At 45.8% G+C, this 17,759-nt stretch overlaps 1 protein-coding gene across 1 annotated transcript in view; it reads right to left on the reverse strand.

The window, feature by feature from the left end:
* Positions 1-356: 356 nt before the first annotated feature.
* The window catches only part of LOC107124088 (dynein heavy chain 9, axonemal-like), a gene marked incomplete at its 5' end in the record, with an annotated part of 50,563 nt that continues 33,160 nt past the window's right edge, over positions 357-17,759 (reverse strand). Inside the window, 5 exons of the mRNA XM_015427477.1 lie at positions 357-475; positions 1,180-1,390; positions 2,639-2,926; positions 8,368-8,506; positions 9,287-9,444. Of these exons, the coding sequence (XP_015282963.1) occupies positions 357-475; positions 1,180-1,390; positions 2,639-2,926; positions 8,368-8,506; positions 9,287-9,444 (915 nt within the window). The remainder of the gene's footprint in view (positions 476-1,179; positions 1,391-2,638; positions 2,927-8,367; positions 8,507-9,286; positions 9,445-17,759) is intronic.

Genomic DNA, 17,759 nt, shown 5'->3' on the forward strand with positions numbered 1-17,759 from the left:
CTCCTTAGAAGGTTCGAGTCAGCCTGAACCTTTACTTTTGCAGATGATTAGATGGTTAGACAGTGTCAGCGATGCAACGAACATGAAATTGAGCCAACTTCGGAGGACGGCGGAAGACAGGAGAGCCTGGCGGGAGATTGTCCATGGGGTCGCGAAGAGTCGGACTCGACTGTGCGACTGAACAACAACAAAGTAACAGCTGAGATGGCTTAATAGATGGAGTGGATAGAGAAGGCGTAGAGTTGGTGTGGTTACTATCAGCCGTTAGACAGAGAAAGCAAAGCAAAGCAAGAAATTGGAGGAGAGCTGAGAGACTTTTGGAATTTGTCCCTCTTCAGGAGCCTGGTATGAGGAATTCATTTGAAGGCTTGAGCTGTTGCTTGAGGTAACTGCTGTGTAATTTTGGCTTTTATTTGCACTAAGTACAGGACTGTTATCTTGTTTTCCTGTCTCCTCTCCCGCTCTGCCCTTGGATCTAGTAAATAAAGACAACTGTTTATTTGTTGAATGTGGAGTTCCCTCCTTTGTGCAGCAAATAGGCCACGGCCAGGACATAATCAGCCAAATTAACCACAGAGGTGACCAGGCAACATACTCTGACAACATACTCTGACAACAAATACAGCGTCAAGTGGCAGACTGAAGCAGACTCCCTTCTTCTCACCTCATGAACTGACGGAATAGTCTGTAGCCATCCCACCCTTATCCCCAATCACAGAGGCCACATTTGCTCACAGTCACATTTCAGAAACCTCATTTTAGCCCTGGAAGGGTATTACGCATCTCCCAAGTAAAGACATTTGTCTTTTGAAGAAGCTGAATGATTGGGAGTGCGGGATGGGAAGAAGCAGTTAACACATGCAAGAAAATTAAGAAGATAAAAGTGTCTCTGGAAAAGCCCACATGAAAGTGCAGATGAGAAAAGTGTGCAGAAATAATAGCAGCCCTATTGCACAGCACACCAGAGGCCCCCAGTGTTATTACTTTCCATGAAAGCCATTAAAAAATCAGAAAAGCCATAGAAGTGCAAAAGAACACTAAAAAAGCTCCCAGCATGATGAGGGGGAAAACCCTCATGCTTAAGATGAACTCCCAAAGCAAATATTTTGGGCAGTTGGAAAGTTTAATTTTAAAAATCCTCTCTTTATTGGGTTTCCAAAGATGTGAAAGTGTTCTTACCATCCTTCCACTCTCTTGTGGCAGGGTTGATGATGCCGAAGAGTTCGTCATTGGTGACTGCTTTGGGGTTGAGGTCTGTCCAAACCGGCCTCCGCTTCATGATATGGTAGGTCTTGTTCAGGGATTTCAGCACCTGAGACTTGCCCGTGCCAGCATTGCCCACCACAAAAACAGAGTGCCGAACAGCCAGGAGTTCCTCAAGTTGTACCACCTGCAGGAGCATCCCACATTATGGACAAAGCCAGGCACCTAATGTCCTCTTTTACTAAGCATACATACTACACTTATAACATAAATTCCAAATAATATACAACAAGGAATATGAAAGGCTAAAATCTTAAATTCCACAACAGTTCTGCACAATCTCTTGTCAATGCCTGATTAAATAAAATGGTTCCTTATAAAAGGAAATATGAATTGACACACCTCAGGGCAAATAACTGAGCTGAATAGAGAGATGTCTTTATTGAACTTTCATTAACCCGACTGAGGGTAAAAGTGTATTTAAATTCATGTAAACTCTTATTCACATAAACTGAAAGAGATTAACAGGTTGCTTACCGGTAACTGATTATCTTCGAGTGGTCATCTGTGCAGTCACACCCATGGGATTATGTGCCTGCGCTGATCCAAATTGGTGGTATGCAAAGCTCACAAAGGGATTTTCGCGCCTCTCTCCCAGGCATGCGCGGGAACCCCACTACGCATGCCCAAGGAGGAGGGGTGCGGACATCCCACCAGTTCCTTCTGACCGCTGTCATGTCAATAACTGGGGGAAAGTACTGAAGTTACAGTGGTTGGAAAGGTCAGGTGGGTGGTGTGAATTCGGCCCCATTCCTCTCCCCAAGTAACTTTTTTCCCACCATAGAGAACAATGGAGGGGAGGGGGGCAACCTGTTTGGGGGCCCGTAGAATTGGACCCCCTGGTCCAATTTTCTTGAAACTTGGTGGGTATCTTGGGGAGAGGAGAGGCTCCAGCAGCTACCCTGCGAGTTTGGAGCCTCTCCCTCAAATCCTCTCCCCTCCAGCCCCCAGAATATACCCTATGTTTTTGCCATTGACTTCAATGGCCCATGGGATATAATGGGGCCGAAATGGACATTTGGCTGGCCTAAAGACTCCCCAATGGGCTCCTACTGCCGAAACTGACATGCGGGAGTTTTTCTGCCAGCCGAAATTGATTCTGCTCGATTCGGCTGAATCCGAATTGGACTGAATTTATTTTTAGGGGTTTTTTTGCACACCCCTAGAAACAATATTAAGGAGAAAACAGGGGAGAGGGATGAACAAAACAAAAGACAACACAAAAAGACCTGTACTGGAGAATGCACTGGAACACACGTTCCCTTAGGCAGTGATAAATCCCTTGTATCATACAGATTACCTCAAGACACTTAAGTAAACATCAGAACCCTGACTACATTTTGAACACTGGATGAATACCAAGTTGTACCCTTACTTTGAGCACAAAATTGTCCTCTGGTTGCAGCTTAAGCTCCAGCACAGCTTGTTTCACAAAAGATTCAAATCCGAGGTCTCGTTTTCTTGGGACATCCAGAGCAGGAAAGAGGTCCCCAATTAGACCCATGAACACAGGCATGTCATCTGTCACAATCTTTGGGATGTTGAAGTCTCGGAGAGAGCGCATTAACACCTGGTCTTCAGGACGGTCCGGGTCACCTCGCTTGAGAGAACCAGCAACAACTAGCACTGACTTAATTGCACGTAACCCCCAGTCATAGTGATCCTAAGGGGAAAAGAATGAAAATAGCCTATTTGTACGTAGACTGAAAACCAGATACTGAAGTACAAAATGCTGTCTAGGTCCAAAGAAAGAGAAGAGCTCAACATACCGTCTGAGCAGCAGAAACTAACCTTCAGATTATTCTCACTTCAGTTTGCTGCTGGACAACTTGAAAACCCTGTCTCCAAAGGCAGGAAGCACTCAGTTCAGAGCAAGTGAAGTGAAAGGGAGAAGCTAGAAGAGTGAAATCTCAATGGGTTTCACCCAGAAATCCTGAGGATTAAAAGACCCCAATTCCTAGAACACTGGTTCTCATGCAGACCCCCTTCCCTTTCCCCTATGCCTTTGCTCAAAGAAAGTAATCCATCTATGTATAAAAGAAAGTATCCTCACCATAAAATCAACACCCAGGCCAAACCCCTGGACCTAGAAACATGAAATTTGGGGAGAGCACTCTGTTAGCCGAATTGCTTTATTTACAGCAATTGGCCATTTATAAATGGGTTCTTGCAAATTTATACCAAGGTCCTGTTCCCACCAAGGGTTTCCAGTAAAGGATTCGAGGCTGTTGTGGTTAAAATAGATGTCTTTTACTTAAAAATATATCTCATACAAACAATACTGATGCACTCACACATTCAATCAAGTTTCTAAGATTTACAGTAAGAAATAATCACTTTTGCATTAGCAGGTAGGGGTGATGGTGGGTGATACTTATCTGTCTTGCAGCTTGGTTGTTCCAATGAAGAATAGAGTGGAAGAAATAGAAAACTAAGGAATTCACACACAATCAGAACCAGCAGTAGAGGCAAGGGTTGGGGATAGCAAGGGGGACTTAAGAGGGGTTAGAAGCAGACAGGGGTTGTTGCAGGGGAGATGCCAGGTGACTGGTTCTCTCCTTTTCTAGTGGGTTCAAGAGATGGGCAGTAACCGTGCCAACCTCTTGGCCACCTACCTGTTAGTCCGTCCCAAAAACAATCCTATTGGTTGCATGGAGGGAGGGGTGGTTACCTAAGAGGGGTGGCCAATACTGAAACCTAAAACCTTGCTCAAAGGATGGCATCTGGACAGGTGTGAAAACCTTGGCGTCAGGAAACTTCATTGTATTGCTGATGAAGCTGGCCATTCTCATTGTGAACCAAATGTCCATTTGGCAGGAAATACCAAAGCAGGAACAAAGCAGTTGATGGGTGGTATGTGACCAAAAACAGTTCAGCAATGGGGGCTGTCTCTGCTCAGAGCTGTTGTTTCTCATTGCTCACAATAATGGAGGTGTGTGCTTCTTTCACCAGGCTGGTAACTGTGTAGCTGAAACCTTATTCACGTGTAAGGCTTGTGTAGGCACCTTCTATGTGTTGTATCACAACAGGTTTATGGCAGCACGCTGAGCAGTCGCACCTCCCAGACCTCATAGGGGTTAAGCTGCGCTCTGGTCGAAGGAGGGGGTGTGCAGGATCGTCACCCCCCCCCCAGAGACCTGGCTGAAGGGGATCTGGCCATGGGACTCTCAAGGTTGCCTCCTCGCCGGCACGATGCCAGGGAATTGAGGCGCCTCTCCATCCCAAAGGTTCTTCGTGCTATGAGACCGAATGGAATCAAGCGACGCTGACCGGGGCAAGCACAGGAGGTCAAGCGAAAGAAACAGAGCTTAAACGAGGTCTGAGGACCAATTATGAACGTGAGTTCAATCTAAGCGTTTAAATAAAAGGAAAAGAAGGCTCCACAAACCCCTCACGGAACAGAAAGTGAGGCGAGCGGGGGAGGGACGCCTCCCAAACGCACGTACTTAAAAGCGAATTGGAGGGGGGGAGCGGAAGAAAAAGCAAATAAAACTGTTAAGAAAGACTTACCAAGGCAAGTTCAAGCGTACAGGCACATATTCGGAGACTTTTAAAATATCGGTTAAAGTAAACAATCCACAAAGATGGCGGGGAAGAGGACGGAGAAAGAGAAACTTTTAAAAGCGAAAGGGACTGAGAGCCCAAGACCGGAAGCAACCAGCGAGCTGGCAAAGACATTGGCGGAATCCATGCGCCCTCTGCTGGACCAGATGAATAATCTCAAGCAGCAGCTGTCAACAATGAATCAGTGTATCATTACCCAGCAAACACAGCTGAGTGAGACACTTAAAATGATGAATCGAACAGCTGAGAAGATGAAAAAAGTGGACGCCACTGCACAAAAGGTGAAGAAGAAAGTACAAAAGCTGGAAAAGAAGCAAATCTCCATGGAAGATCAGCTGTTACAACTACAAATGGAAAAAGCTAATTTGATTCTTCATTTTCTGGGCCTTCCAGAGACTAAATGAGAGAATCTGAAGGAGAAGATGAGTGAATTATTGGCCCCAATGACAGAGATGAAGGTGGAATCTTTACTGAGTGATATGGATGTGGCCTATAGGTCATATTCAGGATATATAAAGAAAAACAATCTGCCTGGGGAAATAGTGATAAGATTCTCGGAGAGACGTGTGAGGGATGTAATCCTGAAAGCGGCATCTGGAGCTCCTTTGAAAGTTGGAGATAATGCTATCAGAATCCTAAAAGACATTCCATTTGAAATAAGACAAAGGAGAAAGAAGTACGAAGATTTAACTCTGTTTCTCCAGACAAACGCAATCGGATACAGATGGCTAACACCAGAAGGCGTGATCTTCAAAATCAAGGATAAAAAGGAAAAGATTGACTCTGTTCAGAAAGCATGGAAATTTTTGAGAGTCCAGATGGAAGAGCCAGAGGAGGAAGAAAAGGAAGGGATGGACAGTAAGTCCAGCGGCAAGCTGGACTCGGGGTCTTCCGGAGAGGACTCTCTATCAGAGAAAAGGGCAGTCGCCCCTAAAAGTCCTTATAAACTGCGGAAGAGACTGGGCAAGGGGAAATGAAGGCTGAAGGACTCTGAATTGTGCCTTTTAAAAACTTTTTTTATATATACTAGATGCTTTCAGGTTAACAGTGATAGTTAAGATATGAAAAAGATAATATTATAGTTGAATCAGTTCATAATGGGATTAGCGTGATTGAGAGATAACGTGTGCCAAGCCGCCCTGAGCCTTCGGGATAGGGTGGGATATAAATTCAAATATAAATAAATAAAATAAATAAATAAAATAACTAGATGATCTCCTCTCTTGGGTTTTTAGATCGTAGTAGGTATCTTTTCTTTATCCCTTAATGTAGTCTCCTTCCCTATTTCTGTTGAAGTTTGTAGTCTATATAAAAGTGCAATAAAAAAATCCCCTCCAGGAGGCCAAAAAAACAACAACAGGTGACTTAAAGTGTACAGTTCTTTGAGCCTATGTGTGTGTGCACAGTCCATTGTGTGTAGCAATAAATATAGTTCATAAAGCAAATATCCAGTTCATTCTCTAACAACTCCTAATGATGAAGATGCTCACTAAGAAGGGGTTTTTTTAGAAATTCAACTCCTAAGGGGGTCAAAAGGGGTACAATGTGCTCCCCGCATTGCTTCCTATGTGGATGCCAGACTGCTGCCTCCTTGCACCCCCCACTCTCTGATTGGTCAGCTGCAGAGCTCAGTTTTCTGAGGTAAAAAAAACCAGTTACAGGAGACTGCAGAGAGCTAATGACACTTGAGGAAATCAGGAATGGTCAACCACCTGGGAGGTGCAGCAATGCTGTTGGCCCAGCCTCTCCATGGCTTCAAACATGCGCCCTCACCTCCTACACCTAACAGGCGGCTGTCTGTCAGGTGCAGCAGTTGGTGAAGGGTGCTTAAAGCCATCAGAGAGCCTGCCCCAGCAGTAATGCCTTAGTGATCCTGCTGGCCCAGCTGTCGGGAAGGTTTTCTCAGCAGTACTGCCTTAGGGCTGCTGCTGGCCCAGCCTCCCTGATGCCTTTAAACACAATCACCCCTTAGGTGTTTGTCAGGTGTAGGAGAAGGGCCAGGGTACTTTAATCCATCAGGGGCGCCACCCCAGCAGGATCATCTTAGTGATGCTGCTGGCCCAGCCTCACCAATGGCTTTAGCCACATTCCCACCCACTATGGAAATATACCCCAAATTTGTAGAAAAGTGATTTCCTTTATTAGGTTATTTTACTTCTCACAATGAGGGTTCTAGAAAATTAGTTCATATGAACTTGCTTAATATCTGATTGCTCTGATGGTGTTTTGAATACGTAGTTATGTCCCACTTCTTAAATGTAACATAAATAAGAGGCAATTTTGTAAAAAAAAAAAAAGGGGGGGTATGCCCTCCCAATTCAATGCCAGGCCAAACCACTGCACCAAGAAACCCAAAATAAGGGGAGTACATTCCTACCATAATGTCAACCCCCCCACAAAGAGATTTCTGAGAAACACAGCTCCTAAGGGGGTAAAAAGGGGTAAAATGTGTTTCCCCAATTGTTTTCCATGTGCCTCGCAGGCTGCTGCCTCCCCCCCCCCATTGGTCAACCGTGTAGCTCAGAGTTTTGAGGTAAAACCAGCCTGCTTGCACCCACCTCCCTCTGATTGCTCAGCTGTGGACCTCAATGTTCTGAGGTAAAAACACAGAAGAGACTGCAGACAGTTGAGGACAGTTACAGAAATCAGTGATTCAAGACTCCTGAGTAGATATTTTTCAAAAAAAAGTCAGCATAGCAATTGAGTTAATGAATGTTCATGGGGAAATAGTAAAGGACATTTCTAGGAACCATTTCAATGGGTGCCTCCCTCATGAACCTGAAGAAATGTCCACCACATCACCACTCCCTCACACCAACTCCCCCTCACACCTCTCACTTTTTACTGCCCCCAAGAACGCTTCTGGCAAACGTCAAGCCAGATACACCAATGCTACAAGGAGGAGGGAACTTAGGAATGTGGCAAAGACATTTGAACATAGTACTCCTGCAGTGCTCTGAGCTGTACAGGCCAAGTACCAGCAAGATCACCCTGAGGTGCTCAGAACAACACAGTCTCCATATGAGCAAAACAATCCAGGAACACAAGTACAGAGGCCATCACTTTCATGGAAGGTGGCAGGAGTTGACTTAACAGATGACTGCTTCTTAAATGGATAGTTCTATGTTGCCTGCTCCACAGTGAGCTCACCAAGCAGCCTGGTGATCCTAGCGCGAGGGCAGAACCACCGATGTGGTCTAAAGAGAGATCCTTCAGTAGAGAAAAAAAAAGTATGTATGTCTCACTTCATTTTTTACACTATAATCTCCATTAGAATTCCTACCACAAATGTTACATTTCAAACTTCACATCATCAGTATAACTGGATTTACAGAACTTAAAGACTGTAGTGACGCACAGGTATCAGGTTAGTTGAGAAATAAAGTTATCAAAAAGGACAACTATCCCCACTTAGCAACCTAAGATTTCTTTGAGCAAAGGATATAGTGGTATGGGGACTGCATCACTTGAGGTATTCACAGGACTGTCCACAATGTTCACTGTTATCTGATATTATGCAACTGACCAAAAATGACTTACCTGTTTGGACAGCAGCTCTTTGCATAACTGGTAAAGGGTGATGAACTTCCTAGCTAACAACCTGGCTTCTATGAATCCTTCTGCTACCAACATAATTTCACAGATCAACTCAAAGTCTGGCACAACCATTGCGCATGGCCTAGAAGAAAAGTTCAGAGAAGAGAAACTACATCTCTGCTCCTTAAAACAAAAGTATAAATAAGAACAGTGCAGCACTGATACGACAGCAGTGAAGAGCTGACTGACAATTTCCAACAGTGTTCTAAGGCTTCAGGAAGGACAAGAAGCCCACTAATCTGCAATACTATGCATTATACCAGCTCTGCAGTCTCACTGAGATTAAACATTCAAACCTGAATAACATGACTTCCATGGGATTTTCTGAATCATTCTCCTAACTGAATTAGAGCTGCTCTTTTCCAGCTTCAGGAAGATCACCATAGTCAAAGAAATAGACAATATCCAAAATACACAGAAAAAATCCCTGCATGCCTGCAGAGACTGGCTTTTGTTTAAAATACACTAACTATACAATATTATATATTTCATGTAGCTTGAATATTCCAGGTCAGCCAAAGACTAGACACCTTTGTCCATAAACCAAAAGATTAAGCATGGGGCCAAACTCTTGCCCTTGTCAAGGTAAAACAGAGGAATACAGCTCTGGTAGCTTCTTGCAGTCTGCAGCACTGGGCAATGGAGTAGTGCCAGATCCATCTTCCCAGATCCACTTAATGAAGGACAACAGACAAGTTACAATATTTCAGTCTCAGTTATCCACCACTAAAACAGAAGTAACAATGACCACTATGGACAAGGGCTACTATCAGGATGAATGGGGCAAACATTTTAACATGCTAAGATCCTCTGCAGTCAGAAATGTCACATTCTGCAGTCAGAAACAGCATTCCTAACTTACCTGAAAAGAGCTTTCAAATTCTCAGGCAGTTCTGTACGACCCGCATAGCCAGGATTCATGGTAATGAAAATACCAACAGATGGAACCAATTTAATGTCTTCTCCAAGGAAATTAAAATACTGCTTTTTGTCTCGTATGCCATCCTGTATGCTTTTTACCTGAAAATAGGAGAATAGGGAGATGCATTCATTCATTCATTCATTGGAACCCCAATCACCTTACAGAAAACTAGCTCAGTATATTTCATAAATGGGATGATAAAAATGTTGGATATTGTAACTCTGCATGCAAAAGGATTTGGGAGGGAAAGAATTAAAGAGAAGTCTCTCACAGGGTACACTTGGCAGTTGGCCCCACCCTCTCATCAGTTAGATGTTGAGCCTCTTTGGCTGTTGCTTGCTTTCTGTTTCATCTTATATAGACCTCTCTTCTTTTCTCTCTTACCTGGGCCTGAAGCTGTAGCAAGTTAATCTTTTTGAAGTTAATCTCTTAATAGTAAATTAAATGTACCTAGATGAATATGGCATGTAAGATATGCTCCTATTTTTGTAAGTAGTTTCTTTCACTTATTACCACTGGAGTCAGATCATCCTTGTAAACTGTTTGAACAGCATTTTTCCCTTAACCGGGAAATGTGGAGGATTGGAGATACTGCATGAAGCTTCTGTGCTTCCAAGGTAAATGATTTTTTTTTTTACATTTAACACATTAGGTTATGGGCCCAGAGTCTATCAGAAGCTTAGATTAAGCTTAATGTTTAAAAAGGACTTAAAGTCTTTGATTAGTAGATCCTTTTGTGAGGATATTATGAAGGAAATTACAATACTGAGCTGGATTAAGAAGCTGACACCTCCTTACAATATAGGATTACATCTGAGGAAGACTGTAAAGTTGGAATGAGTTAATAACCGGGTACTCATTATGTTGGACTATGTTGGACTTTTTTTTACAATATTGTATAACTGAGAATGCTGAAAAAAACTTTTCGTAATTTTATAAAATCTAAAAAGTTATATAAATCTTCTTAATAGTGTTCATATCACAGGGTTTGCCTGTGTGTTTTTCCAGTGGACAAGGCGGCATGAGCCTACTCCAGCAGGCTAGGTTTGGAGGACTCTGGCCTGGGAAGGGGTGCAGAGAGGCACCAGGTGGGTCGGGGTATTGTGGGGCCTTCTGCTGCCCCAAGCCATGGCCTTCTGGCTGCTCCCCCCCCCCGGCATGCTCTCCAACAGAGAGAGTGCTTGCCCAGGCACATCACTGCTCATTGGTCAGCCAGGCAATACTGGCACTGGGCAGCTGGCAGGCTCCCCCACCCGCTGCTCTCATCTGTGAGTGGGCTGGGGCAGTCGGAGGCAGGGCCCTTGATTTTGCCTCAGCTTCTGTTGGGTGCCAATGGCAGGGCTGATGCAACCCAGCTACCACCAGCAGTCGAGAATCATCTTCCTCGGGCAAGAGGAGAGTTAAGCCAAGGCTAACTCCTTCTGTGGTGGGAAAAGCATGGGTTGAGGGGATGTTGAACTGGCAAGCACCCTGAGACATTAGCAATGGGGGGTTCTCATACTGGGTGCCTATGGGCTTTGCAGTCAGGGTGACTCAGTTGGGGGTGGAGGAGCACATGACAAGTCTTAAGGCTTTGCAGCCATGGGCTGGAATGTGCCCTTCCCTCCCCTCTAGGCAAAGGCCATGACGAGTAGGATCTGGAAGGATCCTGGACCTGGCACTGAGTAGGGGTGGGTTTCCCCTGTTAGGAGGCTTGCTTTGCAAACCCAAGTCAACCCGTGCTTTAATGTGTTGGTGCAGATCAGCTTATGTATAAATAAAATACCCACTTTAACCCATAACTTGTATTGTGTTTCATTCAAGGGGTGGGCGGCTGGGCAAGGGGCTACTTCACAAAGGACTTTAGAGAGCCACCGGCTAATGGTAATTTTTCTAAGACGCATGGGAACAGCACACAAGCTATAAACAGAGAGGCAATTCACTGTCTATGATTAAATTATGAAATTAAAGTAGGGTTTGCGAATTACTTAGATAGATTTAACACTGACCTTTATTAAATTCACTAGTCAGTGACTGGATATTATAGTCAATCAAATCAAATGCAAGGGAAGGAGGCAGAGAAGTAGAGTACCTCGGCCCCCTTTCAGCCTGCATCCCATCCCGAAGGTTGCAGGTAATGGGGCTAGGCCGAATAACCCCCCTCCGACATTGGTGCTGCGCAACACCAGGTCTATAAACAATAAGACCATGGTCCTTCAGGAATTTCTGCTTGAGCAGAATGTAGACCTGGCATGCATGACTGAGACCTGGGGTGCAAGATGGGGAGACAGTAGCTCTCTCCCAGCTGGCTCCTCCCAGGTTCTCGGTCCTTCACCAATTGCAGACTGGGGGGGGGAGTGGCTTTGTTCATTCGGGAGGCTTACTCCTTCAGGGCACTCCCGCCACCAAAGATCACAGGCATCGAGTGTGCTGGCCTGGTGTGGGAAGCTGGGGAGAGTTTGGCTATTTGGCTGGTGTACCATTTGCCCAACACACCGGCCAATAGCCTGCCATCCCCGATGGAGACCATGTCTGGCTGGGCATTGGAACACCCTAGACTGATTGTCCTGGGTGATTTCAGTGTCCACACTGACAATGCAGCCTCCAGTCAGGTGATGGACCTAGTGTCATCTATGGTGACACTGGGACTCTCCCAATATGTAACGAATCCCACTCACTGGGCCAGGCACACGCTCAATCTGATCTTTGCAGCAGGGGTCACAGTCAGAGGTCATTTCGGGGGGGAACGCAGTTCCCCCGGGTGAGGTGCAGGGGGGCGGGTCACATGATGAAGCCCCGCCCCCTGCTTCCGGCCGCCCCACTTCCAGCCCTCATTCAGCCAGGAGGAGGCAGGAGAAGAGGGAGGGTAAGTTGCTTCCTCCCCGCCTCTCCCCACCCCTGCCTGCCTGGGGCCAGGGAGGGCCTTCGCGGGGCTTCCTTGCACTCCCGCTGGCCTTGCAGGTCCACCGCCGGGCCCCTGATGCCAGGGGGTGTGGCATATGCTAATGAGTTATGCTAATGAGTTCCCCTAGCTCTTTTTCTACGAAATGACCCCTGGTCACAGTGGACCATGGATCACTGCCTCGGCAGTGCCATGGTCAGACCACCATGCCCTGAAAGCCCGTCTGAATGTTTCACCCTGACCCGGTTTGGGCGGTGAGCAGATTTTAGGTTGCCCGTGGAGCCAAATAGACCCGATGTGGCTTCAAATGGCCCTGCGGGACCCGATGCCCCCTGGCAGCTTGTCAGACAAGCTTGTGGAGGATTGGCACAGCTGAATCTCAGCAGCCATCGATGAGATCACTCCCCAACGTCCTCTGTGCCCTCTCTCTAGGCTCGCTACATGGTATACACAGGAGCTATGGCTGATGAAGCAAAGGCTCAGATAGCTAGAGAGACAGTGGCAACGTGTTCACAACGAAGCTACAAGAGCATCCTATAGGATGTTTATGAGATCCTATGAGATGGCAGTCAAAGCCACAAAAAGAGAATATTAGGAGGCCACGATTGCATCTGCGAGTTCCCGCCCAGCCCAATTATTTAGAATGATTTAGTCTATTACTACTCTGCCACAGGGCAGACCAAACGCTAATGAACTGAAGATTGGCTGTGAGGCTTTTGCGAGCTATTTCGCAGATAAAGTCTTGTCACTCCACCAGTTGAGACACTAAGGGAACTCAAGACTCCATGCACATCTTCTTGTCAGGTTTTGGATTATTTCAGTCCACTCAGCCTAGAAGAGGTTGACAAATTACTCTCAACTGTTCATCCGACCACTAGCAGCCATGCCCATCATGGCTAATTAAAGCTGGCCATGATGGACTATGAGGTACCTTAAGGGAAATTATCAACAAGTCCCTCTCTGAGGGGCTGTGTCCTGGAGCACTCAAGGAGGCAGTGCTATGCCCTCTCTTGAAAAAACCATCCTTGGATCCGGATGAATTGACTAACTACTGGCCAGTTTCCAACTTGCCCAATTTGGGCAAATTAATTGAGAGGGCGGTGGTGATTCAGTTGCAGGGGTTTTTGGATGACACCTCTGCATTAGACCCCTTCCAGTCTGGCTCCGTAATGGTGGAATGAGCTCCTGGAAGACATCAGGGCCCTGCAGGACCTTTTACAGTTCCGCAGGGCCTGCAAGACAGAGCTCTTCTACCAGGCCTTCGACTAGGGAGCCGCACCATACAAATGAGGCTCTGGACCCAATATTAACATCTACATTAACATCTACATCAACATTATTAACAGCCGATATAACCCAGACTACAATGGGAGATGACTGCCTGTTTGTTGGATGTTGTTCATGTCCGCCATTGCATATGAATCATCTTAGCACTATCACTTCATAATGTTTTATACTTATATTGTTATGATTTTATCCAAATCTGTTTTAACTGTGTAATATCCTATGTAAGCCACCCTGAACCTGCTACAGCAGGGAGGGTGGGGCAGAAATTAAATAAATAAATAAAATAAAAGCACTCACTTATACTGGAACTAGTTTGCCATTTGATTTCCTTTCATCCAGTTTGAGATCCATTTGCTCTCTTTTCTCTGCTTGGGTTTTCACCATCCTGAATATCCTGGTGTCATCTGAACATTTAGCTACCACTCTGTTCATCCTCCTTGACTAGGGTTGCCAAGTCCTTACCTTATGAAGAGCGGGAGAGTCCAGCGCTGGTCTGGGAGTCCATGTGCGTGCGCAAAGCGTGCGCGTGCCACAATTACATCACCCAGAAGTGATGCAATCACATCAGGCCCGTTGGGGACGGGGCCACAATTCCCTCGGATTATTGTGGCCCCACCCCCAACGTGCCCAACGTGATTGCGTCACTTCCGGGTGACGTGCTGACAGCGGGCATGTTGCATGCTTTGGGGGTGGGGTTCCCCCTGGGGCCTGATCCACCAGCGGTGGGTAACGGGCCTCTCGGGCGGGGATTTCCCCGCCCCCTGGGGGGACTTGGCAAGCCTATCCTTGACTCCAGACTAATTACAGATAAATTAAACTGCACTAGTCCCAATCAGATCATTTTTCCTATCCCAATACTGAAAGTTTTGAAACATTTCCATCCACATACACTGTCCTTTTATTAATTTTTTAAAATTAACGACCCCCTAAAATATAACAAAATTCACAACTGTACAATCAATCTAGTTTCCTCTTCCTGTGGCCTCCAAAGCAGATGGTAAATATATTTTAAGCATGGATTCTGCATGTCTGAAGCTAGTTAAAACAGGTATCAGCTCAGCACTGACAACCCAAGTGTGAGAGGATGTATTGAATTCAACACCAACTGCAAAAAAGGGGGGTTGTACTGATAGAATTACAATCACGTTGTGGAGTCGCTTCACACATTAACCATGCAGGGAGCCACTTCCCAGAAACAGCTTAATATGCTTCAGTGCCTCTGCCTAACTGCAATTTAAGCAACTGCTCATGTGGCTGCTTCAATGTAAAAAACAGACAAGAGAGCCCTGCACCATTACTGCCAGAACTTGATTCCTGTTCTAACACATCACTAGAAAACCCAACAACAAAACTCAGCATGTGTTCATGAAAGAAGGAATGAGGAAGCTCACCAGGTCACATCCCAAACCAAGACTATCTTTGGGCAGCCACAGAACAGAAATGCAAACGTTTCCTGCTAGCATGAGCCTATCCTACTGTGCGATAGCTCTGCATATTCAACATCAGAAGCACAAACTACTGCTATAAAGCCTATTAAACAAAACACCCACTGTTTTGGGCCCACAATGTTATATCCACATACACTAGTTATCTAAGGTATCATTTTAATTGACCTGAAAGTTAAGTGAGGTTTTATGAGCTGCTGTCTTGAATGTTTAATGGCAACTGCAATGCATCCACTAACCCATCTCCCTTTACTGACTAACATTATGCTTGTCTGCTTTGTCCTGCTGTGCGGTTCATACCTCAGATTTATCGCATGGCCATTATATCAGGAATGCTTACTGCCATTAATGTTTTTCTTGATATGTCATTTTTCAAGAGCAGAAGAGGATCATCACCACCATTCCACTGACTTAAGCCCAGTCGGCATCTAGCATTTGCTCTGCTCTTATACCAAACCCACACTGGAACAGAAATTCCCGTCTACATTGCATGCCACTTTCAGTTTGATTGAGTGTTGCATTTTATGGCAGTGTCCAGACTGCATGCTGCTTTCACTTTGTTTGATCTCTGGTTTTATTGTGACTGTCTGCATAGATTTATGGCTGTTTTATGTCCATTGGGGGTGACTCTGCAGTCAGGTGTTGGCCCGGGGTAGCTGAATGTGGTTTTGAACTGCATCTTTTTCTGTTCCAGTGTGGGTTTAGTACAACAAGTGAGAAAATGCTAAATGCAGATTGGGCCTTAGTCACAGTATAAGAGGCCAGCTCCAAACACAACTGATTAAGTACCATTTCAAGACATTTCCAAGACACTTGCACTTCACAAGAGAGAGATCCAGATAGTAATTTCCATATTTACATTCTAAATTGTAACTAGAAGCATGGTGATGACTTTACAGTGGCATTGCTTATTCTATTTCAATAGTATAATTAATGGAGAGAGACTCATGAAACATTGAATCAACAAGAGACTCCTTGTCTAAACATCCCAATTCCCTTTAATCAGATGCTACCCCTTTTGTGCTCTTTGCTGGTTAGTGTACATTACCGAGCTCATCACTTCCCAGCACTCTCTACACAGATTCACACAAGCAGTTCCCCCACAGTCATCTTTGCACAGGCAACAGATTTTCTGTATAAGGATTACATCAGTGCTATTGCCACTGTCTGGCTTTTGGTATACATCCCCTGACCACTGTGCCAGCCTAGAAGAAGCTAACTGGCACATCAGTTTAAATTATGTTTAAATGATAGAACCATTATGAGCAGAGGCAAACTCTGTGAATACCCTAACAGATCTTACCTACAACAGATGCTAGAATTGTAGCCTTAGTTAGTTTTCCAAGGCCTGTTCACTGCACATGCAAGCCAAGTGGATGTTTAGGACAACTGATCTTGAGGCTGGTGGCAGTTCAAGAGGAAGCAATGGCTGTGCCTGTCTCCATGCCCCTGCCTTGCCCTGCTGCTGCCCACCACCCAGGAAGATACTGAACTCCAGTGGTGAAAAACTTGCCTTTCTCCTAGACTACTGCTACACAGGCTGGGTGGGAGGCAACATACCATCACCTCCCCAAATCTCTTCTCCACCTTCTGGGATTGTGAGCTCCCAGATGCAGGCAATACACAAGCTGGGGAAGGTGACAGACGCCCATTGCTTCCACTCTTATACCACTCAGGATGATGGCAAGATCCAGCAGGCTTACTTTCCTCTGGCAGTGCAAGATGGGCTAAAGGCCATCCATCCCTTCCTCAACCCACACCTCTACCCCCTCTGGAAAGAAAGCATACTCTAGTAGTGCTGACAGCTGACAGAGAGCCAGTTTGGTGTAGTAGTTAAGAGCTCTGGGAGACCCGGGTTTGATTCCCCACTTCTCCACTTGCAGCTGCTGGTGTGACCTTGGGTCAGTCACAAGTTCTTTCAGAGTTGCTCTCTCAAGAGCAGTCCTTGAAAGAGCCCTCCCTTCTGCAGAGCAATTGTAATTTTGAGTGGTCTCCAGCCCTCACCTGGAGATTAGCAACAATGGTTTCCCATGAGGGACTGAGTGGTTTGGAGGGTAGAGTCTATGGCATTGTAACTGTCTGAGGTCCCACCCCTCCTCAATCCTCACCCTCTTCAGGCTCCATCCCTCAAATCTCCAGGAATTTCCCATCGGGAGTTGGCAACCCTAACAGGATTGGCCCCAATATGTTTTCTCCCAAAGGCCAAAGTAGGTGACTGGACCAAACTAAGTTGCCTACCATCAGGCACTGAGGGGAAAGTAGGGTTGCCAGCTCTAAGGAGGAAAATACCTGGAGTTTTGGGGGGGTGGATTCTGTAGAGGGCAGCATTGGGGGGGGGGCGGAAGGACTCAGCAGGTATAATGTCATAGGGTCTACCCTCCAAAGCATCCATTTTCTTCAGGGGAACTGATCTCTGTCATCTGGAGATCAATTGTAGCAGTGGGAGATCTCCAGGTCCCACCTGGAGATTGGCAACCCTAGGGGAAAGTCTGCTGCACAGCAGGGGGTAGAAGAGAATGGTGTGATGGGTGCTGGGCCAAGATTGGCAACAATAGTTCACCAGGAGCAAATAGCTGGGTTGGAGGGTGGAGTCTATGGCACTGTAACCTGTCTGAGGTCCCCCTCTCCGGCCTCCACTCCTCAAATCTCCAGGAATTTCCATACCTAAAGCTAGCAACTTTATTTCCTCCCCTCTCAGTAGCCTCTTATTTTGCCTTAAATTGGTTTTGATGTCAGCAGAGTGAGAAAATGCCAGAGGCTCTGGGTGGGTGCCCCATCGTAAATGCACCAAACAATTCCT

The sequence above is a fragment of the Gekko japonicus genome, unplaced genomic scaffold (assembly GCF_001447785.1).
Source record: "Gekko japonicus isolate JY-2015 unplaced genomic scaffold, Gekko_japonicus_V1.1 scaffold3514, whole genome shotgun sequence".
NCBI lineage: Eukaryota > Metazoa > Chordata > Lepidosauria > Squamata > Gekkonidae > Gekko > Gekko japonicus.